General features: G+C 44.1%; 1 protein-coding gene across 2 annotated transcripts in view; it reads right to left on the bottom strand.

The window, feature by feature from the left end:
- The window catches only part of WWP2 (WW domain containing E3 ubiquitin protein ligase 2), a 117,922-nt gene that overhangs the window by 41,143 nt on the left and 51,903 nt on the right, over positions 1-24,876 (bottom strand). The window contains exons 7-9 of one of the 2 annotated variants that reach the window (XM_077452106.1): positions 12,670-12,759; positions 12,363-12,537; positions 3,393-3,447 (exon numbers count right to left, since the gene is read on the bottom strand). In XM_077452106.1, the coding sequence (XP_077308232.1) occupies positions 3,393-3,447; positions 12,363-12,537; positions 12,670-12,759 (320 nt within the window). Of the gene's footprint in view, positions 1-3,392; positions 3,448-3,765; positions 3,845-12,362; positions 12,538-12,669; positions 12,760-24,876 lie in introns of those variants that run through there. The other variant, XM_077452113.1, reaches the window with a different exon arrangement.

The following is a 24,876-nucleotide window of genomic DNA, read 5'->3' on the forward strand; positions in this document are numbered from 1 at the left end:
ATATCAGCACCTACTCTCCTCGACCTGAAGCACAACCAACGTTGGCCACATTAGCCCCCGTTCACACAGGGGCGACGTGACTTGCAGCGCGTCTCACAGACGCGACCTGCACACGATTTCAGCGGCGACTTGCAAAATGACTTCTGTATAGAAGTCAATGCAAGTCGCCTGAAGTCGCCCCGAAAATACTACAGGAACCTTTTTCTAAGTCGGAGCGACTTGAGTCGCTCCTATTAGAACGGTTCCGTAGTACAGAACGGAGCGCGACTTGTCAGGCGGCTAAGTCGCCTGACAAGTCGCGGTAGTGTGAACCGGCACTTAGTCTACTCAATCTGAGACCTCACACACCCAGCATAAAGCATTGCACCAACTCTACCCACGCAGGCAATTATACTACCGGACCAGCATACATGAACATTGAGCCACTTACTATGAAGACTGAATCAATCAAGTTAATCTTCTAGACGCATACACACACACACACACACACACACACACACACACAAACACACACACACATTCATTATTAAGGTGCAAACTTATCTATTGAAATCCGTACAAAGCCTCTTATTTTTCTGGAGCTCCACACACTTCTTCTGTCTCTAGATATACAAGCACAGACTGACCAGTATACACCCCACAACAAGTCACTTACTACTCTAGGGAACGACCAGTATACACCCCACAAGTTAATTACTACTCTAGGGAATGACCAGTATACACCCGGCAACAAGTCGCTTACTACACCGGGGAACAACCAGTATACACCACAAAAAAAAGTCGCTTACAACTATAGGGAACAACCAGTACACACCCCGCAACAAGTTGCTTGCTACACTAGGGGATGACCAGTATACACCCCGCAACAAGTCGCTTACTACACCAGGGAATGACCAGTATACACCTCGCAACAAGTCGCTTACAACTATAGGGAACAACCAGTACACACCCCGCAACAAGTTGCTTGCTACACTAGGGGATGACCAGTACACACCCCGCAAAACAAGTCGCTTACTACACCAGGGAATGACCAGTATACACCCCGCAACAAGTCGCTTACTACACCAGGGAACGACTAGTATACACCCCAAAACAAGTCGATTACAACTATAGGGAACAACCAGTATACACCCCAAAACAAGTCGCTTAGAACTATAGGGAACAACCAGTACACACCCCGCAACAGTTTGCTTGCTACACTAGGGAATGACCAGTATACACCCCAAAACAAGTCGCTTACTACACTAGGGAATGACCAGTATACACACCAAAACAAGTCGCTTACTACACTGGGGAACAACCAGTACACACCCCAAAACAAGTCACTTACTACTCTAGGGAACCAGAATACTCCCCACAACAAGTCAATTACTAATCTAGGGAACAACCAGTACACACCCCGCAACAAGATGTTTACTACAATAGGGAACCAGAATACACCCCACAACAAGTCGCTAACTACACAAGGGAACAACCAGTATACACCACAAAACAAGTCATTTACTACACTAGGGAATGACCAGTATACACCAGGCAACAAATCGCTTACTACTTACTCTAGGGAACCAGTATACACCCCACAACAAGTCGCTTACTACACTAGGGAATGACCAGTACACACCCCGCAACAAGATGCTTACTACTCTATGGAACGACCAGTATGCACCCCACAACTAGTTACTTACTACAGTAGGGAACAACCAGTACACACCCCGCAACAAGTCGCTTACTACTCTAGGGAACGACCAGTATACACCACAAAACAAGTAATTTACTACACTAGGGAATGACCAGTATACACCAGGCAACAAATCGCTTACTACTTACTCTAGGGAACCAGTATACACCCCACAACAAGTCGCTTACTACACTACGGAATGACCAGTACACACCCCGCAACAAGATGCTTACTACTCTATGGAACGACCAGTATACACCCCACAACTAGTTACTTACTACAGTAGGGAACAACCAGTACACACCCCGCAACAAGTCGCTTACTACTCTAGGGAACGACCAGTATACACCACAAAACAAGTCATTTACTACACTAGGGAATGACCAGTATACACCAGGCAACAAATCGCTTACTACTTACTCTAGGGAACCAGTATACACTCCACAACAAGTCGCTTACTACACTAGGGAATGACCAGTACACACCCCACAACAAGATGCTTACTACTCTATGGAACGACCAGTATACACCCCACAACTAGTTACTTACTACAGTAGGGAACAACCAGTACACACCCCGCAACAAGTCGCTTACTACTCTAGGGAATGACCAGAATACACCCCACAACAAGTTGCTGACTATTCTATGGAACAAGCAGTACACACCCCAAAGCATGTCTATTACTACTCTAGGGGGTTAAATGTAACTCAAAATAAAAAGTAAATATACCCAGCACTGGGCTTCTCTAAAACTTTTTTGTGTGATCATTCAAACTTATCTAACTTTCCAGGACTTGCAAGGACCGAAAATTGTTCTACTTTCTCCTCTGCAGATACTACCAAAACCACTTAAAGCCAATGTGCTCACATGGAACTATATATACTCAAAACTGGGTCATCTATCATTCTGGACCAGCATACTTCTAACATAAAGCCGTTTTCCTTCCTTCCCATAAGTACACCCTATTATTGGTTTAGAGATACAAAAGAGCATCAAATCTGAAAAAGTAAAATCAATACGATACTAATAATTGTCTAACTCTAAAAGATTTAACAGTCCTGTAGATCAACAAAACAGAATTCAAGAGCTGGTCAATATGTTGGAGCAGCCAACAGGATAATTTTTTTAGAACCAGAATATATATATATATATATATATATATATATATATATATATATATATATATATATATATATATATACCGTATATACACGTCTATGGATAATATAAATAAAAAAAGTTTCGGCATAGTAAGCAAACCACCTGTAATGTTTTTAGGGGTACTGACTACTTGGCCACAGAGATTGGTCCAGCCTTACTATAACTACCTTATTGAAGCATAATACAATCAGAATCCAAATGGCACAAAAAAAAAAGTATATAAGCATACAGAACAAAAATACAAAATTTTAACTCCCATTTGCTTTTAACAAACGGGAGTTAACTTACAAAGTACAATCACTTCACACATGGCAAACCAATGGACTTGAGGTATGAAAACTGGAGCAGTTACCAATGCCAACCAGATTCCTAGTCTCATTTAAAAGATGAAAACTGATTGGTTCATATATGCATGATCTCCGCTTCTTTTCCAAACATAAATCAGTCTCATTGCACTTTTAATATTTTTAAATACTAGACTATTGATATTTTAACATGCACTTAGAAAGTTCTATAATACAAAAAAAAAAAGAATCAAGGAGCTTTGGCTTACCCCATCCATTGGGTAGAGGTCCAAGAGGATCATTGTCTGGTGCGGCGGACGGGGACTGCGAACAGAGAGACAGCAAGGCAGAAAGTAAGGGAAGGGAAGCAGGTAACTAGGTAGGTCCCCTCTAGTGACAGGACAGTGCTGGACTGGAGGCTGCCCCTGAGCAGGAGATGCCATGTGCTTCGCAGACGTCCCCAGCTGGACTCAGCTCTCACACGTCCGACTTGCTCCCAAAACCAGAGGGGAAAATATTGCAGGCCTTTCAAATGAAATCATTCCCACAAGCCACCAGTAAACGCCCAGCTCTTCCCGGCTCTGGGCTCAGATCCTGGCCCCCCTTTCCAACACAGACCCCCTCTCTCTCTCTCTCTCTCACCTCCTCCCCTCCCAAAACCCAAAAGCCCGTCCCTTGGCAGAGCGGTGAGCAAGAGTAGCCCAAACTGAAGAAATATTCAGCAACTTATAGGCACAGCTTGCTGCCCCCCTTCCCTTGGATCCTGGCATACAATGCACCTTTCTTCTCCTGCAGTGAGGGGATGCTTAGAGAGAAGGAAGGAGGTGTGTAAAGGGGGGGGGTGTGAAATTGCTGGGAGGTGCAGGGGGGGGGGGGGGGGGACTGCTAATGTTTATATAACTCTCCCTCACTTGACCAGCTCCGAAGTCCCCGGGGGGATACAGGACCAATCTCCACTGTGGGCAGCTTGTGTCGACCTCCTGAAAAGGATCCCCCACAAAATACCAGCAGCAGTTGTGAAAACACATGTAATGGGCATTTGTGCATTCTTATTCTGATGAAACAGAGACCCGTTGCACTATTCAATCGTCTAAGAAAAGGAATCTTTTATGGGGAGGGGAATGTGTGGCATGTATTTCCATTGCCTGCCCAGTCATCTCATTCATCTGTGTGCTACTAAGAAAAAAAAAAAAAGTTACAGGCACAGCTTGAAGGGGATATTAAGAAAATAGACCATACATACCATGTGGACAATTCATAAAACCCCACCATTCCAAAGCTTTTGGTAATCACTTAACTTACACAAAGGTAATACTGCTTTTAACACGTGTGCAACAAGTGTGCAGTTTTTTCTTTTTTAGCTTTAATTGCGCGTGTGATTTTTGATTTTTTTTGTTCTTTTTTTTTATGCATTATCCAAAGTTGGAAATAAACTTTCAAGGATTTTATAGCCCTTTCACGCTGGGGCGGTAGCGTTAAAGTGCCGCTTTTTACCGCAGCTAGCAGCAGAGGAAAGGGTTAAAAGCGCCCGTGTTGTGGCGCTGCTGAAGCGCTTTGCAGGCGCTTCCCATTCATTTCAATGGGCAGGGAATTTTGGGAGAGATGTATACACCCGCACCGCCGCAAAGATGCTGCCTGCAGGACTTTTTTTTACCCCCCGCTCTGCAAGCGCACCGCCCCAGTGTGAAAGCACTCGGTCTTTCGCATTGGGGTGGCTTGAGAGGCTCTTTACACCCGATATATTTAGCGCTAAAACGCCTGAAAAGAGTCCTCAGTGTAAAAGGGGTCTTAATGGTACAGAAAGGATTTGTCTCCCTACATGTCATTCAGCAGGGGTAGATAGTTTGAATCTCATCCGATTCAGTAGAGACCGGCCGAGATTCGAACCATCTATGGGCAGGCTGATTGTACCCAATTCAATTGTAGTACAACTTGGGTACGACCAGCATGTCAGATTTTTCATGCGATTAGCTATTGCCGCTGGCAATAATCACAGCATTCTCCCCTTTGCCGCGGCAAAGTCAGCCAGAAGTGGGAGCAGGTACCTGTTAAAACCAGTTACCCGCTCCCCCCTGAAAGTTGCCAAATGTGGAAGTGGAGGGGGTGGAGGGGGCATGGTGGGCAAATAAGTGGAGCTACCCAGGGCTTTTTTTCTCAGAGAATAGGTGCAGAAACTCCGCCTTTTGGAGTTAGCCCTTGTCTCTGCTCCTACCCACTTCCAAGCACAGTTACTTGGTTCCACCCCCTTTCCCAGCAACAATAAACCCCTGCAAAAAAATAGCACCTCCAGTAACAATAGATCCCCTAGCAACCGGCATCAGTAGACACTGTAACACAATCCAGCACCCCTTGCAATTACATACATTCAGTGCTGAAGGTGCCGGAACTGCGGTCCCCCTCGTTCCCGATGAAAAAAAGCCCTTGAGCTACCCCTTTTAGGTGGAGCTCCACTTTAAAGCGGAGTTCCACCCAAAAATGGAACTTCAGCTTTTCCAGTTCCTCCCCCTCTCTGGTGTCACATTTGGCACCTCTCAGAGGGGAGCAGATACCTGTCTAATACAGGTATTTTGCTCCCACTTCCGGGCATAGATAGATACCCGAGCCCCCCGCGGGTACCTACGCTACTTCCGGTCCCCCCTGCTGTATTCTGGGAAACACATGGGTCCCAGAAAACAGCAGGGACCAGTGGGATAGCGCAGCGTGAGTCACGCATGCGCAGTAGGCGGCTTCACTTCCTGATTCTCTTACCGAGGATGGCGGCAGCAGGACCCGACAGCCGAGCGATAGATCGGCTTCAGGTGCCGACATCGCGGGTGCCCTGGACAGGTAAGTGTCGATATATTAAAAGCCAGCAGCTGAAGTATTTGTAGCTGCTGACTGTAAAAAAAAATAAAAAAAAAAAAATGGCGGAACTCCGCTTTAAGATTGTGTGTTTTGATCACACATAATACTCTTGCGGATTCCCTAATCTTAGTAGTATTGTTTTAGAATATTTGGTAATATCATTTGTATATGGTAAATGTATGAATTTCTTTGGTAGAAAAAGTCCCTAGCATGAGTCTGGCATCTTATGTCTACAGCTTCTCACAGTGTGCATTAGAAGCTGCAGCAAGTCAGAGAGAGCCCGTCTCATTTCCTGGCTGCAGGACATCCAACTTCATCTTGCTCTTTCCTCTTCAGTCCTACCCACCCCTTTTCAATCATAAAGGGGAATCATCATCATGTGTGCATTATTGAGGGTAGTCTGCAAATGCCCCCTCCTCTTGACTGACACCTGCCCCTGAAGGCATTTTTATATTTGTACAACTCCTCCCAAGAGCAAGCCCGCCGCATGATACTTCTGAGACGAGTACGGAGCTAGGGCGCTGTGATGTTTTCAAAAAGCTACAGGCCCCTCCCACCAGCCGCGATCTGCATGCGCTGCACAGGGAAACATAGAGACCCAGTAATTACATCACTGGATCTACTATAAGTTACAGGGCCTTAAAAAAGTATTCATACCCCTTGCATTTTCCACAATTTGTCATGTTACAACCAAAAATGTAAATGTATTTTATTGGGATTTCATGTGATAGACCAACACAAAGTGGCACATAATTGTGAAGTGGAAGGAAAATGATAAATGGTTTTCAATTTTTTTTACAAATAAATATGTGAAAAGTGTGGAGGGGGGGGGGGGGCATTTATATTCAGCGCCCTTTACTCTGATACCCCTAACTAACATCTAGTGGAACCAATTGCCTTCAGAAGTCACCTGAGGATGGTATAAATGTAGCGCTAAACCATAGACATTCAATAACGTGACCAAATAATGTATAAAAGTGATCAGAACTAAATAGTGAATATCAGTCCCAAAAATAAGTACAACAAAGCATATGAAAAATGGGTGAGAACACAAATAAGGAAGTCCCAAAGGTGAAAAAAATCTTGTGGAAAACATATAAAAAAAAGCCCCCCTGCAGAAAATGGTTGTTCAGAAGTGGGATACATGGGCCTCAGCAAGCGTGTAAAACTTCAGGAATAATGTGTCCTCCACCCAAGGAAAGGGATGTATACTCTTACCGGAACAGGTGGACTCGAATGTCAGCGGCAACGAGTCAACAAGGCAAGGATATCCAAATCGACCGATGGCCAAAACGATCCAGGAAGTCAAGGGAAAAATGATCCTCCACCTAATCAGTATATAGAGTCCTCCTGTGTGTAATTTAATCTCAGTATAAATACAGCTGTTCTGTGAAGCCCTCAGAGGATTGTTGGAGAACCTTAGTGAACAAACAGCATCATGAAGGCCAAGGAACACACCAGACAGCTCAGGGATAAAGTTGTGGAGAAGTATAAAGCAGGTTTAGGTTATAAAAAAAATCTCCCAAGCTTTGAACATCTCACGGAGCTCTGTTCAATCCATTATCAGAAAATGGAAAGAGTATGACACAACTGCAAATCTACCAAGACATGGCCGTCCACCTAAACTGACAGGCCGGGCAAGGAGAGCGTTCATCAGAGAAGAGCCAAGAGTCCCATGGTAACTCTGGAGGAGCTGCACAGATCCACAGCTCAGGGGGGAGAATCTGTCCACAGGACAACTATTAGTCGTGATCTCCACAAATCTACCCTTTATGGAAGAGTGACAAGAAGAAAGACATTGGTGAAAGAAAGTCATAAGAAGTCCTGTTTGTAGTTTGGGAGAAGCCACGTGGGGGACACAGCAAACATGTGGAAGGTGCTCGGGTCAGATGAGACCAAAACTGAACTTTTTGGCCTAAGCAAAGCAAAACGCTATGTGTGGTGGAAAACTAACACTGCACATCACCCTGAACACACCATCCCCACCGTGAAACATGGTGGTGGCAGCATCATGTTGTGGGGATGTTTTTCTTCAGCAGGGACAGGGAAGCTGGTCAGAGTTGATGGGAAGATGGATGGAGCCAAATACAGGACAATCTTAGAAGAAAACCTGTTAGAGTCTGCAAAAGACTTGAGACCGGGGCGAAGGTTCACCTTCCAGCAGGACAACGACCCAAAACATACAGCCAGAGCTACAATGGAATGGTTTAGATCAAAGCATATTCATGTGTTAGAATGGCCCAGTCACAGTCCAGACCTAAATCCAATTGAGAATCTGTGGCAAGACTTGAAAATTGGTGTTCACAGACGCTCTCCATCCGATCTGACAGAGCTTGAGATATCTTGCAAAGAAGAATGGGCAAAAATGTCCCTTTCTAGATGTGCAAAGCTGGTAGAGACATCCCCAAAAAGACTCGCAGCTGTAATTGCAGAGAAAGGGGGTTCTACAAAGTATTGACTCTGAATACAAATGCCCCCCACACTTTTCACATATTTGTAAAAAATGTTGAAAACTATTTATCATTTTCCTTCCACTGCACAATTATGTGGCACTTTGTGTTGGTCTATCAAATAAAATCCCAATAAAATACATTTATGTTTTTGGTTGTAACATGACAACATGTGGAAAATGTCAAGGGGTATGAATACTTTTTCAAGGCACTGTAAACTTCAGCTTCCGTGTTTGAGGGCAAGTCTAAGGGTTAAGAGTTCATTTTAGAGAGTGTAAATGGTTAGATTGAGGATTAAGTGGTAGGGTCAAATCAAAAGTTATGTTGAAGGGTCCACTGGACTGGGCTTTTTTTCCGTGGGGCTGCAGATTTGCATATCTCCCTCACGGAGAGCCCTGGGACCCCTACTAACGATCGGGATCCGGAACGCCCAATTCTGGGTCACCTGATCGCTGTGATAGCCCCTGATTGGCTATCACAGTGATCAGCCCCCGTGTTTTCTTTATCTGTGAATGGAGGAGAGAGATACTTAGTATCTCTCTTTCTCCTTGCAGAAAAAAAAAAAGTGTGTGTAAAAAAAAAAAAGAAAAAGAAAAAGAAAAAGAATCAAATTGAAAAAAATAAATCCAAAAAAAATTCCTACATAAAAGCGATAATAAAGTCAAATTTTTTGTGTTTCAAAGTAACAGACATGTTATACTTACCTGCTCTGTGTAATGGTTATACAAGGAGCAGCCCCGATTCTCCTCTTATCGGGTCCTCTGCGGCGCTCCTGGCCCCTCCCTCCTGTTGAGGGCCCCCACAGCAAGCAGCTTGCTATGGGGGCACCTAAGCCAAGCCGCAGCTCCGTGTGTCGATTCAAACACTGACCTCACTCTATTCATTGGCTTACTGACTTTGACAGCACAGCAGCGGGAGCCAATGGCGCTCCGCTGCTGTCTCAGCCAATCAGAAGGGAGAGTCCCGGACAGCCAAGTCTCTCCTGCAACATCGCTGGATTGAGATGGGCTCAGATAGGTATTAGGGGGCTGGGGGGAAGCTGCTGCACACAGAAGGCTTTTTATCTTAATGTGTTAAAAACACTCTTCTCTCCTTTACAATCAGGCTTTAATTCTTGATCTAGGTCAGTGCCAGGGTTAGTATTTGGGTCAAGGTCAGGATCAAGAGGTCAGAGCCAGTATTATTATTTTTTTTTCAGTAACAGTGTCAGTATGTTTTAGGTAGGATAAAAAAAAAGGAATTAGAACTATTGTTTTACGGGTAAAAAGGACAACTAACATTTGTGGTATCGCTGCCAATGTCGGGAGCAGAAGAATTTATTTTGGGTTGTTCTTTGGCGGAAGGTTATGGCAGTAGCAAGAAATATACATTATTTCTAAATGAAAAAAAATATTTTGGACCAGTTTTCCTATTTTTGATGATAAAAGAAAAAAAAATCAACCATTACCATTGGAAATATGCAAAAATGTACCCCCCCCCCCCCCCTGTACATTGGGATATTAAGGGCAACTTGTATATTAGATAAAACGATTTCTAAAAGGTAAAAATCTATTGAATACATGGATAAAGGCTAGGTGTACATATCAACACTTAAAAAAACAAAAAACACATAAACATAGAAGGATAATTGCTGGTATACAGATAGTTGCTGCAGTGATATGTCTTCCCCTAAGCTCAACGCGTTTCAGGAGAAACTTGAATCCCTTCTTCAGGATCATTTAAGAGAAGACATCACTGCAGCAACTGAATACCAGCAGTTATCTTACTATGTTTTTGTCTTTTCTTTTAAAGTGTTGATATGTACACCTAGCTTTTATCCATAAATTTAATAAAATGTTACCTTTTATACATAGTTTTGTCTAATATGCGAGTTGCCCTTGAAGGCCCAATGCACCGGGGGGTACCATTTTGCATATTTCCAATGATAATGGATACAGTGCCTTGCAAAAGTATTCGGCCCCCTTGAACTTTTCAACCTTTTGCCACAGTTCAGGCTTCAAACATAAAGATATAAAATTTTAATTTTTTGTGAAGAATCACCAACAAGTGGGACACAATTGTGAAGTGGAACGAAATCTATTGGATATTTTAAACTTTTTTAGCAAATAAAAAACTGAAAAGTGGTGCGTGCAAAATTATTCGGCCCCTTTACTTTCAGTGCAGCAAACTCACTCCAGAAGTTCAGCGAGGATCTCTGAATGATCCAATGTTGTCCTAAATGACTGATGGTGATAAATAGAATCCACCTGTGTGTAATCAAGTCTCTTTATAAATGCACCTGCTCTGTGATAGTCTCAGGGTTCTGTTGAAAGCGCAGAGAGCATCATGAAGACCAAGGAACACACCAGGCAGGTCCGTAATACTGTTGTGGAGAAGTTTAAAGCCGGATTTGGATACAAAAAGATTTCCCAAGCTTTAAACATCCCAAGGAGCACTGTGCAAGCGATCATTTTGAAATGGAAGGAGTATCAGACCACTGCAAATCTACCAAGACCTGGCCGTCCCTCTAAACTTTCAGCTCAGACAAGGAGAAGACTGATCAGAGATGCAGCCAAGAGGCCCATGATCACTCTGGATGAACTGCAGAGAACTACAGCTGAGGTGGGAGAGTCTATCCATAGGACAACAATCAGTCGTACACTGCACAAATCTGGCCTTTATGGAAGAGTGGCAAGAAGAAAGCCATTTCTCAAAGATATCCATAAAAAGTCTCATCTAAAGTTTGCCACAAGCCACCTGGGAGACACACCAAACATGTGGAAGAAGGTGCTCTGGTCAGATGAAACCAAAATCCAACTTTTTGCCCACAATGCAAAACGATATGTTTGGCGTAAAAGCAACACAGCTCATCACCCTCAACACACCATCCCCACTGTCAAACATGGTGGTGGCAGCATCATGGTTTGGGCCTGCTTTTCTTCAGCAGGGACAGGGAAGATGGTTAAAATTGAGGGGAAGATGGATGCAGCCAAATACAGGACCATTCTGGATGAAAACCTGTTGGAGTCTGCAAAAGACCTGAAACTGGGACGGAGATTTATCTTCCAACAAGACAATGATCCCAAACATACAGCAAAATCTACAAAGGAATGGTTCACAAATAAACGTATTCAGGTGTTAGAATGGCCAAGTCAAAGTCCAGACCTGAATCCAATCGAGAATCTGTGGAAAGAGCTGAAAACTGCTGTTCACAAACGCTCTCCATCCAACCTCACTGAGCTCGAGCTGTTTTGCAAGGAAGAATGGGCAAGAATTTCAGTCTCTCGATGTGCAAAACTGATAGAGACATACCCCAAGCGACTTGCAGCTGTAATCGCAGCAAAAGGTGGCTCTACAAAGTATTAACGCAAGGGGGCCGAATAATTTTGCACGCCCCACTTTTCATTTTTTTATTAGTTAAAAAAGTTTCAAAAATCCAATAGATTTCGTTCCACTTCACAATTGTGTCCCACTTGTTGGTGATTCTTCACAAAAAATAAAAATTTTATATCTTTATGTTTGAAGCCTGAAATGTGGCAAAAGGTTGAAAAGTTCAAGGGGGCCGAATACTTTCGCAAGGCACTGATTTTTTTTTCTTTCATCATCAAAGGAAAACTGGCCCAAATATATATATATATTTTTTTATTTTATTAATTTTTTTCAATTTAAATGCATATTTCCAAATTAATAGGGTCGTTGGTAACAATCTATGGGTCTTTCTGGTGGTTTTAAATTCTCTACTATCCATCGCCTATTAACCACCAAAAGAAAGCCCAATTTGTCCTGAAAGAAACGCGGTATAATCCACCTGGATGCACAAAGTAGTTGTGATATTTACAGTATTACTAACACGTGTCAAAGTTGCAAAATTGTGCTTGGGCATTTAGATTTGTTTTACCCTTAGGCACAAGGGGTTAACTAAAAATATAAGCCACCTTACCATTTTATTTGCATGGCGTGTCTTACCTGGTACAGGTAGCGCTGGCTCAGCTGCTGCATTGCTCCCTGCAACTGGTTCCTCTGCGTCTGCCATTGCTCATAGTTGCGGACGTACTCCGCCGTAGGTCTCTGCCAAGTAGTGGTGCGGGTGTTGTGGTCAACGTAGTAGTATCGCCCTCGACTGTCCACCCGCTTTTCCCATCTGTGTGGAGAAAACACAAATATGTTTAGCACTGAATAGGCTTTCTACAGCAACCCCCCACCGCACCTGCATCGCCGAGGGCACATGGCAGTGACATGGAAAGCAGTTACGCTACAAAGTGTGAGGTCTCACCCAGGTGGCAGAGGTCGTTCCCACGTGGTGGTCTTTGTGTTATGATCGACGTAATAAACACGTCCGTTGCTCAGCATTCTCTGCTCCCACCTAAAACAGAAATGAGGGTTTTAAAAGGAGAAATTATTTATTCAAAACACATACATAATAAAAAAAAGAACTGCACAATTAATTCAGTTTAAAACCAACAATGGTGATAAAATAAAAAATGTATGGAAAAAAACAAAAAAAAAAAAAAAAAACAACAATGGCATTCAAGAGCTTTCACCAATTGTGCCATTGTTTATTTTTTATCGTATTTATTACATTTTCAAAGGCATACATTGGATATAAAAAGTCTGCACACCCCTGTTAAAAATGTCAGATTTCTGTGATGTAAAAAAAAAAAGAGACAAAGATAAGGCCCCTTTCACACTGGGACGGCCGTTTTAGCGGCGGTCTGCGGCCGCTATCGGGGTGGTTTTAACCCCCGCTAGCGACCGAAAAAGGGTTAAAACTGCAGCGGCGCTTTGCCGGTGGTATAGCCACGCTGTCCCATTGATTTCAACGGGTAGGAGCGGTTTAGGAGCGGTTTCACCGCTTCAAAGATGCGGCTAGCAGGACTTGTTTTTACCGTCCTGCTAGCGCATCGGGCCAGTTTTTTCAGGCGCTACACAGGCGCTATTTTTAGCGCTGTAGCGCCTGAAAACCGCCCCAGTGTGAAAGGGGCCTAAATCATTTCAAAACTTTTTCCACCTTTAATGCGACCTATAAACTGTACAACTCAGTTAAACAACAAACTGAAATTTTAGTTGGAGGGAAGTAAAAAAAAATTAAAAATAAAAAAAAATATATATATAAGAAAAAAAGGAATTGCGCTAACCTATATAGACTAAAATTGGTGTGAACCCAAAGAATATATGTATGTACCAATCAAAGGGTGAAAACAACTGGACACCTCAAGTTGTTACACCTGAGAAGTGAATCACTTAAACAAATTGTGCATGTGTATATATGTGCAACACTAGCCAGCACAAATAAGATGCAGCTATGTATCTCCAGTGTTGGCATCAAAGAGAAAAACCACTGTGTGTTAAATGAAAAAATGAAAAAATACAAAGCATGAGTGATGAACTAAAGCTCAAACAAGGTGTGAAACAATATAAACATAAAAATATGGTAAACAAATGAAAAACCAATAGGTAAAAATAGGTTAATTGATAATGACAATAATATAGTGTCCGTATAATAAATGGAAATTAATAATAATGATAAATAGTGTCCATGTGGTGGACCGACCACCCGTGATGAATTTACAGTGGATGACTAGATTCCAAACAAAAAGAACTTTCCAAAGTGCGAATGTGCTCTTGCCACCACCACATATATAAGTTGGCTCCTTACCGACTCAATGTGACCCCCCGTTACAGAGGATCACAGCAGGCGACAAAAGATTGAATGGGCATTCACATTAATGGGCTGCTTGTCCGGTCTCAAATCTTCCACAAGATGGAGCTAATACAGTTTCTGCCTTCTTTTCCCTCCCATACACCACTCTCCACTCAGCGCAATACCACATAAAAGATAAAGGCTCCAAATAGTGTAAAACCAACAACTTTTAATTCAAAAAATAGTAATGCACTTACATAAATTACTTGGCATCAGGCTCAATAGGAAGTGTGCGCCGGCCGGACGCACACAAACAAACCAACCCGTACTTCCTGGTAATTAGCAAACGAAAAGACCGAGGTGACGTCAACACGTCGCTCCGCCCTACGCGTTTTGTAATAACTTACGTCGTCCAGGGGCTTTATATATCTATATATATATATAAAAGACCCCTTCCACACTGGGGCGTTTTTCAGGCGCTTTAGCGTTAAAAAAAGCGCCTTTAAAGTGCTTGAAAGAAGCCGCAACTGCAATCCCAATGTAAAAGCCAGAGTGCTTTCACACTTGGGGTGTTTTTCAGGCTCTTTATCTTTTAAAAAAAAAGCACCTGTAAAGCGCCTGAAAGAAGCCGCAACTGCAATCCCAATGTGAAAGCCTGAGTGCTTTCACACTGAGGCCCTGCGCTGGCAGGGCGTCAAAAAAAAGTCCTGCAAGCAGTTTCTTTGCAGCGCTTTTGGAGCGGTGTATTAATATTAAGTAAAAATTTATAATTATTTTAAGTAAAAATTAATAATAAGTAAAAATTAAGTAATTAATAATACACCACTCCTAAAGCGCCCCTTCCCATTGAAATCAATGGGAAGCACCTGCAAAACGCCTGAAAAGCGCTTTTGGCAGCAGTGTTTTGTGGGCGCTTTTAACCCTTTATTTGGCCACTAACAGGGGTTAAAAGTGCCCCAATAGGGCTCGAAAAATGTTGGTAAAGCGATGCTAGTTTAAGCGGCACTTTACCAGATTTTTCGGGCGCGGACATTGTGAAAGGGCTCTTAAAGCACTTGGGCTTTCACATTGGGATTGCAGCTTCTTTCAAGCAATTTACAGGTGCTTTTTTTTAATGCTAAAGCGCCTGAAAAACGCCCCAGTATGAAAGGGGTCTAAGTGGGCGCACTCTTATGCCACGTACACACGATCGGAATTTTGGTCGGAAAAAGCTCTGATGGTTTTCCCGATGGAATTCTGACGGGATTTCGCTCAAGCTGTCTTGCATACACACGGTCACACCAAATTCCGACCGCCAAGAACGCGGTGACGTACAGCACGTACGACGGGACTAGAAAAAGGAAGTTCAATACTCAGTAGCCATTAGCTTCCATCTCCTAGTTGAATCTGAGCATGCGTGAGTTTTTGCGTGTCGGAACTGCACACACACAATCGGAATTTCCGTCGGAAAAATTGAGAACATGCTCTCAAAGTTTTGCTGGCAGGAATTCAGCCAGCTAAATTGAGATGGAGCGTACACACAGTTGCACTTTCCGATGAAAAGCTCTCATTTGTCTTTTTCTGGCCAAAATTCCGATCGTGTGTACGCGGCATTACACTAATACTTTTTTAAAGCACCTTTTGATATTATTACAGCACTCAGTCTTTTTGGGGATGAGTCTATCAGCATGTCAAATCTTGACTTGTCAATATTTGCCCGCTGTTCTTTGCAAAAATACTCCAAATCTGTCAGATTGTGAGGGCATCTCCTATGTACAGCCATCTTCAGATCACCCCACATATTTTCAATGGGATTCAGGTCTGGGCTTCTGCTGGCCCATTGCAAAACTTAAATATTCTTCTGGTGAAGCAATTCCTTTGTTTATTTAGATGTATGCTTTGGGTTGTTGTCATGCTGAAAGATGAAGTTCTTCTTCTTCATATTCATCTTTCTAGCAGAACCCTGAAGGTTTCTGCTAGAAGTGATCTTGGGACATAATGCCCAGTGCCCATGGCCTGAAGTCACCTCCAGCACATGTTCAGGATCTGGGTCCATCTTATGTAAAATCATAGGGCATCAGTACCATCTCAACAATATCTTGTACTTACGTTCCTGAGCAAGTAAAGAGGGGGGCAAGAGCCACAGGGATCGGTCTTGTGCGGGAAAGATAGGAGGATTAGGCACAGTGGGGCAAAAAAGTATTTAGTCAGCCACCAATTGTGCAAGTTCTCCCACTTAAAAAGATGAAAGGCCATAAAAAGGCCTGTAATTGTCATCATAGTTATACCTCAACTATGAGAGACAAAATGTGGAAACAAATACAAACAAGCACATTGAGTCCCTGGCGGCGTAGTGTGTTACTGGTGGTAGCCTTTGTTAAGTTGGTCCCAGCTCTCTACAGGTCATTCACTAGGTCCCCCCGTGTGGTTCTGGGATTTTTGCTCACCGTTCTTGTGATCATTTTGACCCCATGGGGTGAGATCTTGCGTGGAGCCCCAGATCGAGGGAGATTATCAGTGGTCTTGTATGTCTTCTATTTTCTAATTATTGCTCCCATAGTTGATTTCTTGACACCAAGCTGCTTGCCTATTGCAGATTCGGTCTTCCCAACCTGGTGCAGGTCTACAATTTTGTTTATGGTGTCTTTCGACAGCTCTTTGGTCTTCACCATAGTGGAGTTTGGAGTGTGATTGTTTGAGGTTGTGGACAGGGGTCTTTTATACCAGTTCAAACAGGTGCCATTAATACAGGTAATGAGTGGAGGAGAGAGGAGCCTCTTAAAGAAGTAGATAAGGGTCTGTGAGAGCCAGAAATCTTGCTTGTTTGTAGGGGACCAAATACTTATTTTCCACCATAATTTGCAAATAAATTCTTTCAAAAATCAGATGTGATTGTCTGGATTTGTTTCCACGTTTTGTCTCCCATAGTTGAGGTTTACCTATGATGACAATTACAGGCCTCTTTCATCTTTTTAAGTGGGAGAACTTGCTCAATTGGTGGCTGACTAAATACTTTTTTGCCCCACTGTAAGTAATAGGTAGGTATTAGGTCATCTCTGTGCTCCAATCCCCTAGACAAAAATTAGCAGATAACCCTTGCAGTGAATGAATTTATTTACCAGTATATTAAAGTGTATCCAAATCCAATTTTTTTTTATATATGGCAGATAACTAGTCCTTGGTGTGGTTATGACCCGGTAATCCTGCAAATTACACAATTCCTGTCCCTGAGTGGCTATGTCCTTGGATATCTATGGAGGGAGCCATGGTTGTCACCATAAAAAAGCTGCGACAAGTTGTCACCAAAGTCTGCCCTTCTGAAATAGACTACAAACATGTCCATAGCTCTTCATCTCCATAATATGGGGGGGGGGGGGGGGGGGGGCAGGGCAATTGGTAGTTTACAGAAGAAAGCCTGGAAGGAAGATATTCTTCGGTGCAGCTCACACAAAGTGACAAAGACCCCACATTTCTGGCAAGGTCAGCGGGTATTTTCTGTTTTTGCTGAAAAAATGTTCTTAGCTTGAAAAAAGAAAGAAAACAAAAAGTTGCAACATCGAAGGACTGTACGCTGCAACGTATTGCATATGTGCTCCTGGGATGGGAAGAGAAGAGTATGGAGAAGGAAAGGAACTGCCATGATCCAAAGCATACCACCTCATCAGTGAAGCACGGTGGTGGTAGTGTCATGGCGTGGGCATGTATGGCTACCAATGGAACTGGTTCTCTTGTATTCATTGATGACGTGACTGCTGACAAAAGCAGTAGGATGAACTGTTTTGGGCAATATTATCTGCTCATATTCAGCAAAATGCTTCAGAACTCATTGGACGGAACTTCACAGTGCAGATGGACAATGACCCGAAGCATACTGCGAAAGCAACCAAAGAGTTTTTTTTAAGGGAAAGAAGTGCAATGTTATGCAATGGCCAAGTCACCTGACCTGAATCCGATTGACAAAACTGAAGGGAAAATGCCCCAAGAACAAGGAACTGGAACTGAAGACAGTTGCAGTAGAGGCCTGGCAGAGCATCACCAGGGATGAAACCCAGCGTCTGGTGATGTCTATGCGTTCCAGACTTCAGGCTGTAATTGACTGCAAAGGATTTGCAACAAAGTATTAAAAAGTGAAAGTTTGATTGATGATTGTTAATCTGTCTCATTACTTTTGGTCCCTTAAAAAGTGAGAGGAACAGATACAAACTGTTGTAATTTCTACACCGTTCACCTGATTTGGATGTAAATACCCTCAGATTAAAGCTGAAAGGCTGCAGTTAAAGCACATCTTGTTCATTTCAAATCCAATGTGGTGGTGTATAAAAAGATTAGAATTGTGTTGATGTCCCAATATTTATGGACCTGACTGTATATTTGATTAGCTTAACCACATGCCAAGTGGGCCATAGCCAAAAGACGGCTACAGCTGGCTTACTCTGGGTGGACGTCCGTGGGATTTTTGATTTATAAAACCCAGTGGTGATTAAATACCACCAAAAGAAAGCTCTATTTGTGTGAAAAAAGGACAAAATTTCATATGGGTACATTGTTGCATGACTGAGTAATTGTCATTCAAAGTGTGAGAGCACAGAAAGCTGAAAATTGGTCTGGTTAGGAAGGGGGTTTAAGTGCCCAGTGGTCAAGTGGTTAAAATGCTCAGATAGGCAATTGGGTTAAAGGGTTACTAAACCCAGCACCCTGCAGTCACTATATCTGGTCTCCCACAGTACACAGAACATGGAAATGCAATTATTTTAGTAAATATAACCTGCTAAATACCTTTTCTCATCAGCAGTATATAGCAGTCTTGTGACTTCTATCAGTGTCTGGTTAAAGCTTGTAGGAGGAGTTTTCATTCTCCCACAATTGACCTATGAGAATGTAGGACCCCTGACCCTCTGTCTGGACAGTGCTGATTGGCCCTGTGCTGATCACTTGCACTCTCCCAAGAATAAAAAAAAAAAAAAAAACTCTCTAGCAACACACACCAATCTGAGCATGTACAGCCTGTCCCCTGGCTTTGTAAATATCAGGAAATGTTTTGGAGTCAGTGGAAGAAGGGGAGGATCAGAGAAGGCCGGATCAAACAGCCTTTTTACACAATACAGAAGATTAACCCCTTAGGTGAGATGAAAAAGCAAGAAATTGACCCAATTTAGAGCTTACACAGGGTAGAAGACTCCCCCCCCCCCCCCCATGTAATGATGTTGGTGCCTCAGAAAGCTAATTGCCAAGCACAAGGAACTTTCTGTGGGAGGAAGAGTACCGAGTCACATGATACATGATACCCAGAACTACTGCATATTTTATCTTTGCTTGGCGCAGCAAATAAGTGAGTGACGGGTAAAAAGGGTTAAAGGGCGTGAAGGTACTGTGCAGGATTGAAGGTGTTACATAAAGAGAACCTGTTGCTTTTGCTTTGCAAGCTTAATGTTCACTTTAGGCCTGCAAACTCTATAGCATGAGCAGACAGCTTAGAAATGAAGCTGCACAGCAGATAGACTCCTACCATTAATGCAGACTAACGGGGCAGATTATTATGATGCACACATGTATATGGTAAAAATAAAATCGGCTTTGCCGACTTCCTCTCCACCGCATGGAATGTTCTAATAAATTACAAAATGTAATTAATGTACAGAATCTTCTTTCTCAGGGCTGCTGACAAAATAAAACAACCTTGTGCAAACAGATGCCAGGAGAGCTGCCAAGTCGCAGTGTAACCTGGTGAGTGTCTGCCACTGCGGCTTTGACTGGAAATTCCGTCATCCTCGTGCCTGTGTCCTGTCCAGCCCCCACAGCAAAACTGGCACCGACATGTGAGTCGCGCCATGCCCCCTGTCCTGCATGCATTTCGTCTGCTTCAAAGCCTGACACGGTTTTACCACGCATGGAGTACCGGTCTCCTATGGATGCTTGGCTGAGCCGATACCAAATCTACACGTCTACAAAGAAATAGTGACATTAAACGAAAAGTCCCCACTCCTCATAATGGTGACAATTCATGGCGAGCACTGACTATGGGTTCAGCTGACAAAACAGCTCCATGAATAGTGTACAGGTGATGGGTAGAACCTGGTGCATATTTCATAACTAAATATAGAACCGTGTCTGAGCAGCAATTAGAACTTTTCAGAAGTTGCCTTTTAAATTTTCTTTCTCATTGCTGCAGCCTCCAACCTTTGCTCTGTTCCAGTGCTGCAGCATCTATACCAGGGATATGCAATTAGCGGACCTCCAGCTGTTGTAGAACTACAATTCCCATGAGGCATAGCAAGACTCTGACAGCCACAAGCCTGACACCCAGACCCAGAGGCATGATGGGATTTGTAGTTTTGCAACAGCTGGAGGTCTGCTAATTGCATATCCCTGATCTAAACCTTTGCTCGGTTCCAGTGCTGCAGCCTCCAACCTTTGCTCGGTTCCAGTGCTGCAGCCTCCAACTTTTGCTCGGTTCCAGTGCTGCAGCCTCCAACTTTTGCTTTGTTTCAGTGCTGCAGCCTCCAACCTTTGCTTTGTTTCAGTGCTTCAGCCTCCAACCTTTGCTTTGTTTCAGTGCTTCAGCCTCCAACTTTTGCTTTGTTTCAGTGCTGCAGCCTCCAACCTTTGCTCGGTTCCAGGGCTTCAGCCTCCAACCTTTGCTCTGTTCCAGTGCTGCAGCCTCCAACTTTTGCTTTGTTTCAGTGCTGCAGCCTCCAACTTTTGCTCTATTTCAGTGCTTCAGCATCCAAACCTTTGCTCTGCTTCAGTACTACAGCCTCCAGCATATGCTTTGTTTTAGTGCTGCAGCCTCCAATGTATGCTTTGTTTTAGTGCTGCAGCCTCCAACTTTCGCTCGGTTCCAGTGCTGCAGCCTCCGTGTTCAGCATTGAACACTTCTGGAAGTATCAGATGTCTGTGTTTCCCACTATACAATGTGTTTCCATCCTATGGCCCCTACATTACTAATAGATATGGCAACGATGGTAAAGGAATTTCCCTAATGCAAACATTTAATTGCGCAGTCTTCTGACAGGCCATGTGACGCCCCGGGGTCCTCTTCTCCCTGTGGTGCTAGGTGGGCTTCAATACTGCACAGTGGTGCCCCCAATAAAATGTCAGCACTATACTGAAAGCCCAGGCCCACATGGTTTTACCCCTCATGAGATGTGTCTATGACAGCCAAGGCTCACGGGAAGTGGTGATAACGTTTTTGGATGCACGGGATGGGGATATGGCATGGACTGACACCGGCTATCGTTTAAAAAATAAGTCCAGGCCTTGCTATTTTATACAAAGTTACATTTTGGTCCAGTTTGGTGCAATGTAACTATGTATATACTAGGGCTGCAACTAACGATTATTTTCATAATCGATTAATTGGAAAAAATCATAAAAATCATATGCAATTTTTCTATTTATTTAAAAGTAATAATGATAAAACTGAGTGTTACACTCAAACTGCAGAACAAAACACCAATGATGGGGCACTATTCCTCCTGGGAACACCAATGATGGGGTACTATTCCTCCCAGGAACACCAATGATGGGACACTATTCCTCCCGGGAACACCAATGATGGGGCACTATTCCTCCCGGGAACACTAATGATGGGGTACTATTCCTCCCGGGAACACCAATGATGGGGCACTATTCCTCCTGGGAGCACTAATGATGGGGCACTATTCCTCCCACTGATACCAATGATGGGGCACAATTCCTCCCGGGAACACCAATGATGGGGCACTATTCCTCCTGGGAGCACTAATGATGGGGCACTATTCCTCCCACTAAAACCAATGATGGGGCACTATTCCTCCCATTGATACCAATGATGGGGCACTATTCCTCCCATTGACACCAATGATGGGGCACTATTCCTCCCACTGACACCAATGATGGGGCACTATTTCTCTTGGGAACAGCCATGATGGGGCACTATTTCTCTTGGGAACAGCAATGATGGTGTACTATTCCTCCCCGGAACACCAATGATGGGGCACTATTCCTCCCCGGAACACCAATGATGGGGCACTATTCCTCCCGGGAACACCAATGGTGGGGCACTATTCCTCCCGGGAACACCAATGATGGGGTACTATTTCTCCCTGGAACAGCAATGATGGGGCACTATTCCTCCCGGGAACACCAATGATGGGGCACTATTCCTCCTTGGAACACCAATGATGGGGCACTATTCTTCCCGGGAACACCAATGATGGGGCACTATTCCTCCCAGGAACACCAATGATGGGGCACGATTCCTCCCGGGAACACCAATGATAGGGCACGATTCCTCCCGGGAACACCAAGTATGGGGCACGATTGCTCCCGGAAACACCAATGATGGGGCACTATTCCTCCTGGGAACACCAATGATGGGGCACTATTCCTCCTGGGAACACCAATGATGGGGCACTATTCTTCCCGGGAACACAAATGACGGGGCACTATTCCTCCCAGGAACAGCAATGATGGGGCACTATACCTCCCGGGAACACCAATGATGGGGCACTATTCCTGCCGGGAACACCAATGATGGGGCACTATTCCTGCCGGGAACACCAATGATGGGGCACTATTCCTCACAGTGACACCAATGATGGGGCACTATTCCTCACAGGAACACCAATGATGGGGCACTATTGCCCTCCCCCTCCCAGGAACATCAATGGGGCACTATTCTCCCCCTCCCCGGGAAAACCAATGATGGGGTACTACTATTACACCCACCCACCCAGAACACCAATGATGGGGCACCCCCCCCAGGAATAATTAGGAGTGTTAGGATGGGACACTTGTCATAAAAATGCATGTACTGTGTATGTTTTATCTTACTGTTATATTATCCGCTACCTTTCCCAGTCAGTGTAGAGCTCTCCAGCTTGGCTCCCCTCACCTCTCTGTTCCCTCGAGGCAGAAGTGGGCGGGGCTGAGAAGATCAGGGGGGAGCTAACGCCAGAGGAGGAGAGGCGAGGTGGAGATTCGCCGACGTGCCTCGTAACATACGGCGGCGCCTTGTACACAGACAGGAGGATTTATTTAACGGACGGACAGGGAGGAAGGTGCGCATCAACTAATCGATAATGAAAATCGTTGACAATTTTCATTATCGATTATTATCGATAATATCGATTAAAGAGTAAGTAAATTCTGATGGGTTTACTTCCTCTTTCATTCCCTGCAAAGGTAAAGCATAATGGACTACTATGCATCGCATACTACCCCATTATGTGTCACTTACCTGACACAGGAGCCAGCGAAGTCACCGCTGTCCCCTGTAGTCCGGCGCATCCATCTTCTCGGTGGGTCTCGCTGCTGCGCCGCTGTCATTCGGCGAAGCCGCCATGACGTCACTCCCGCGCATGCGCACGGGAGCCGCCACTCGCGGCATATCGCCTTTGACAGCGGTGCGCATGCGCCGTAGACAGCGGTGCCTGTCTTTCGGCAAATATCTCCTAAACCGTGTAGGTTTAGGAGATATTTCTTGGACCTACAGGTAGGCCTTAATCTAGGCTTACCTGTAGGTCAAAGTTGGTTGTAAGGGTTTACTACCACTTTAATGGTTGCAGGCCTAGTATATACCATACCTGGATGATGCTCCTGCAAGCTGAAAATCAATGAAGTAGACACCACCACTTCAGTGATCTCCACTTACTTCCATGGGTCAGCTGCTTGGCACAGGCACCATTCAGAAAATGCTTTGCATTGTGCCCGCCCTGCCTCGCCATCTCATCCAATCAGAGAAAACTTTGCATTCATTCAGGAAATGCAAAGCATTCTTTTAATTGTGTCCGTGCCACAGTAGTTCAGTAAGCAGCAGCCACCCTGCCCAGGCCCCGGAAGCAAGTAGAGATCACTGGTGTAGCGGTGCCTACTTCAGTGATATCTAGCTTTCAGGGGCATTGGCCGGGTAGGGAATATATACTGTACATAGTTGTAAAATCTAGTCGTATAGTCCAATAAAGTGTAAATCTATATTCGCTACATGGTAAAATACAAAATGTAACAGGCTAACACATTTCGTCTGTGATTGCCTTCCTCATAGCTATCAAGAAGGCTATCACGGCCGAAACACGTTAGCCCATTACATTTGTGTTTTTACCGATGTAGTGAATAAAGAATTGCGAGCCGCCCTGCCGCCGTATAATGACAGCAGCTGGTCGGCAAGGGGTTAAAGTGAATGGGACTGTCGGTGAGTCAACAGCAGGTCTGAGGAGGAGCCGCTGTGGGACAGAAATGACAGTTGCCCTTTAAAAATAATGATTTAAATCGAGTTATTAAATCAAGCCTTTTTACTAGTGATTTAAAGTGGTTGTAAACCCATTTCTATAACATTATCCTACAGGTAAGCCTATATTAAAGTGGTTGTAAACCCCTCTTTACAACTTTATGTTACAGGTAAGCCTATATTAAGGTTTAACTGTAGCTAATAAGCATATCTCCTAAACCTGCACGGTTTAGGAGATATCCCTGTATTTGCATGTGCCGACGTCATGCGGCGCATGCGCACTTAAGACAACTGAAGCAATGGCGCTATATGCCGTTGCTTCAGTTGCACTGTGCTGTTCCCGCCCGCATACATGGAGTGACATCCAGGTATCGCGGCTCCGGCTAATCACAGCGCCGGAGCCGCGATACCTGGACGTCACTCCATGCATGCGCGTGGGAACAGCACAGTGCAACTGAAGCAGCGGCATATAGCGCCATTGCTTACTAGCTAATTATGCCTTTGTCTTGCAGGGTTTTTTTTTGTTTTTTTTGCTGAGGGTTTACTTCTTTAGGGCTTACCTGTAGCTACCCTGGATATCTCCTAAACCTGTACTGTATAGGAGATATCCACCTGTGTGTACATGTGCTGAAGTGATCAGCACATGCGCACTG

This window comes from Lithobates pipiens, unplaced genomic scaffold (genome assembly GCF_037356315.1).
Source record: "Lithobates pipiens isolate NorthernLeopardFrog02 unplaced genomic scaffold, aLitPip1_a1.2 Scaffold_10, whole genome shotgun sequence".
In the NCBI taxonomy this organism is placed as follows: domain Eukaryota; kingdom Metazoa; phylum Chordata; class Amphibia; order Anura; family Ranidae; genus Lithobates; species Lithobates pipiens.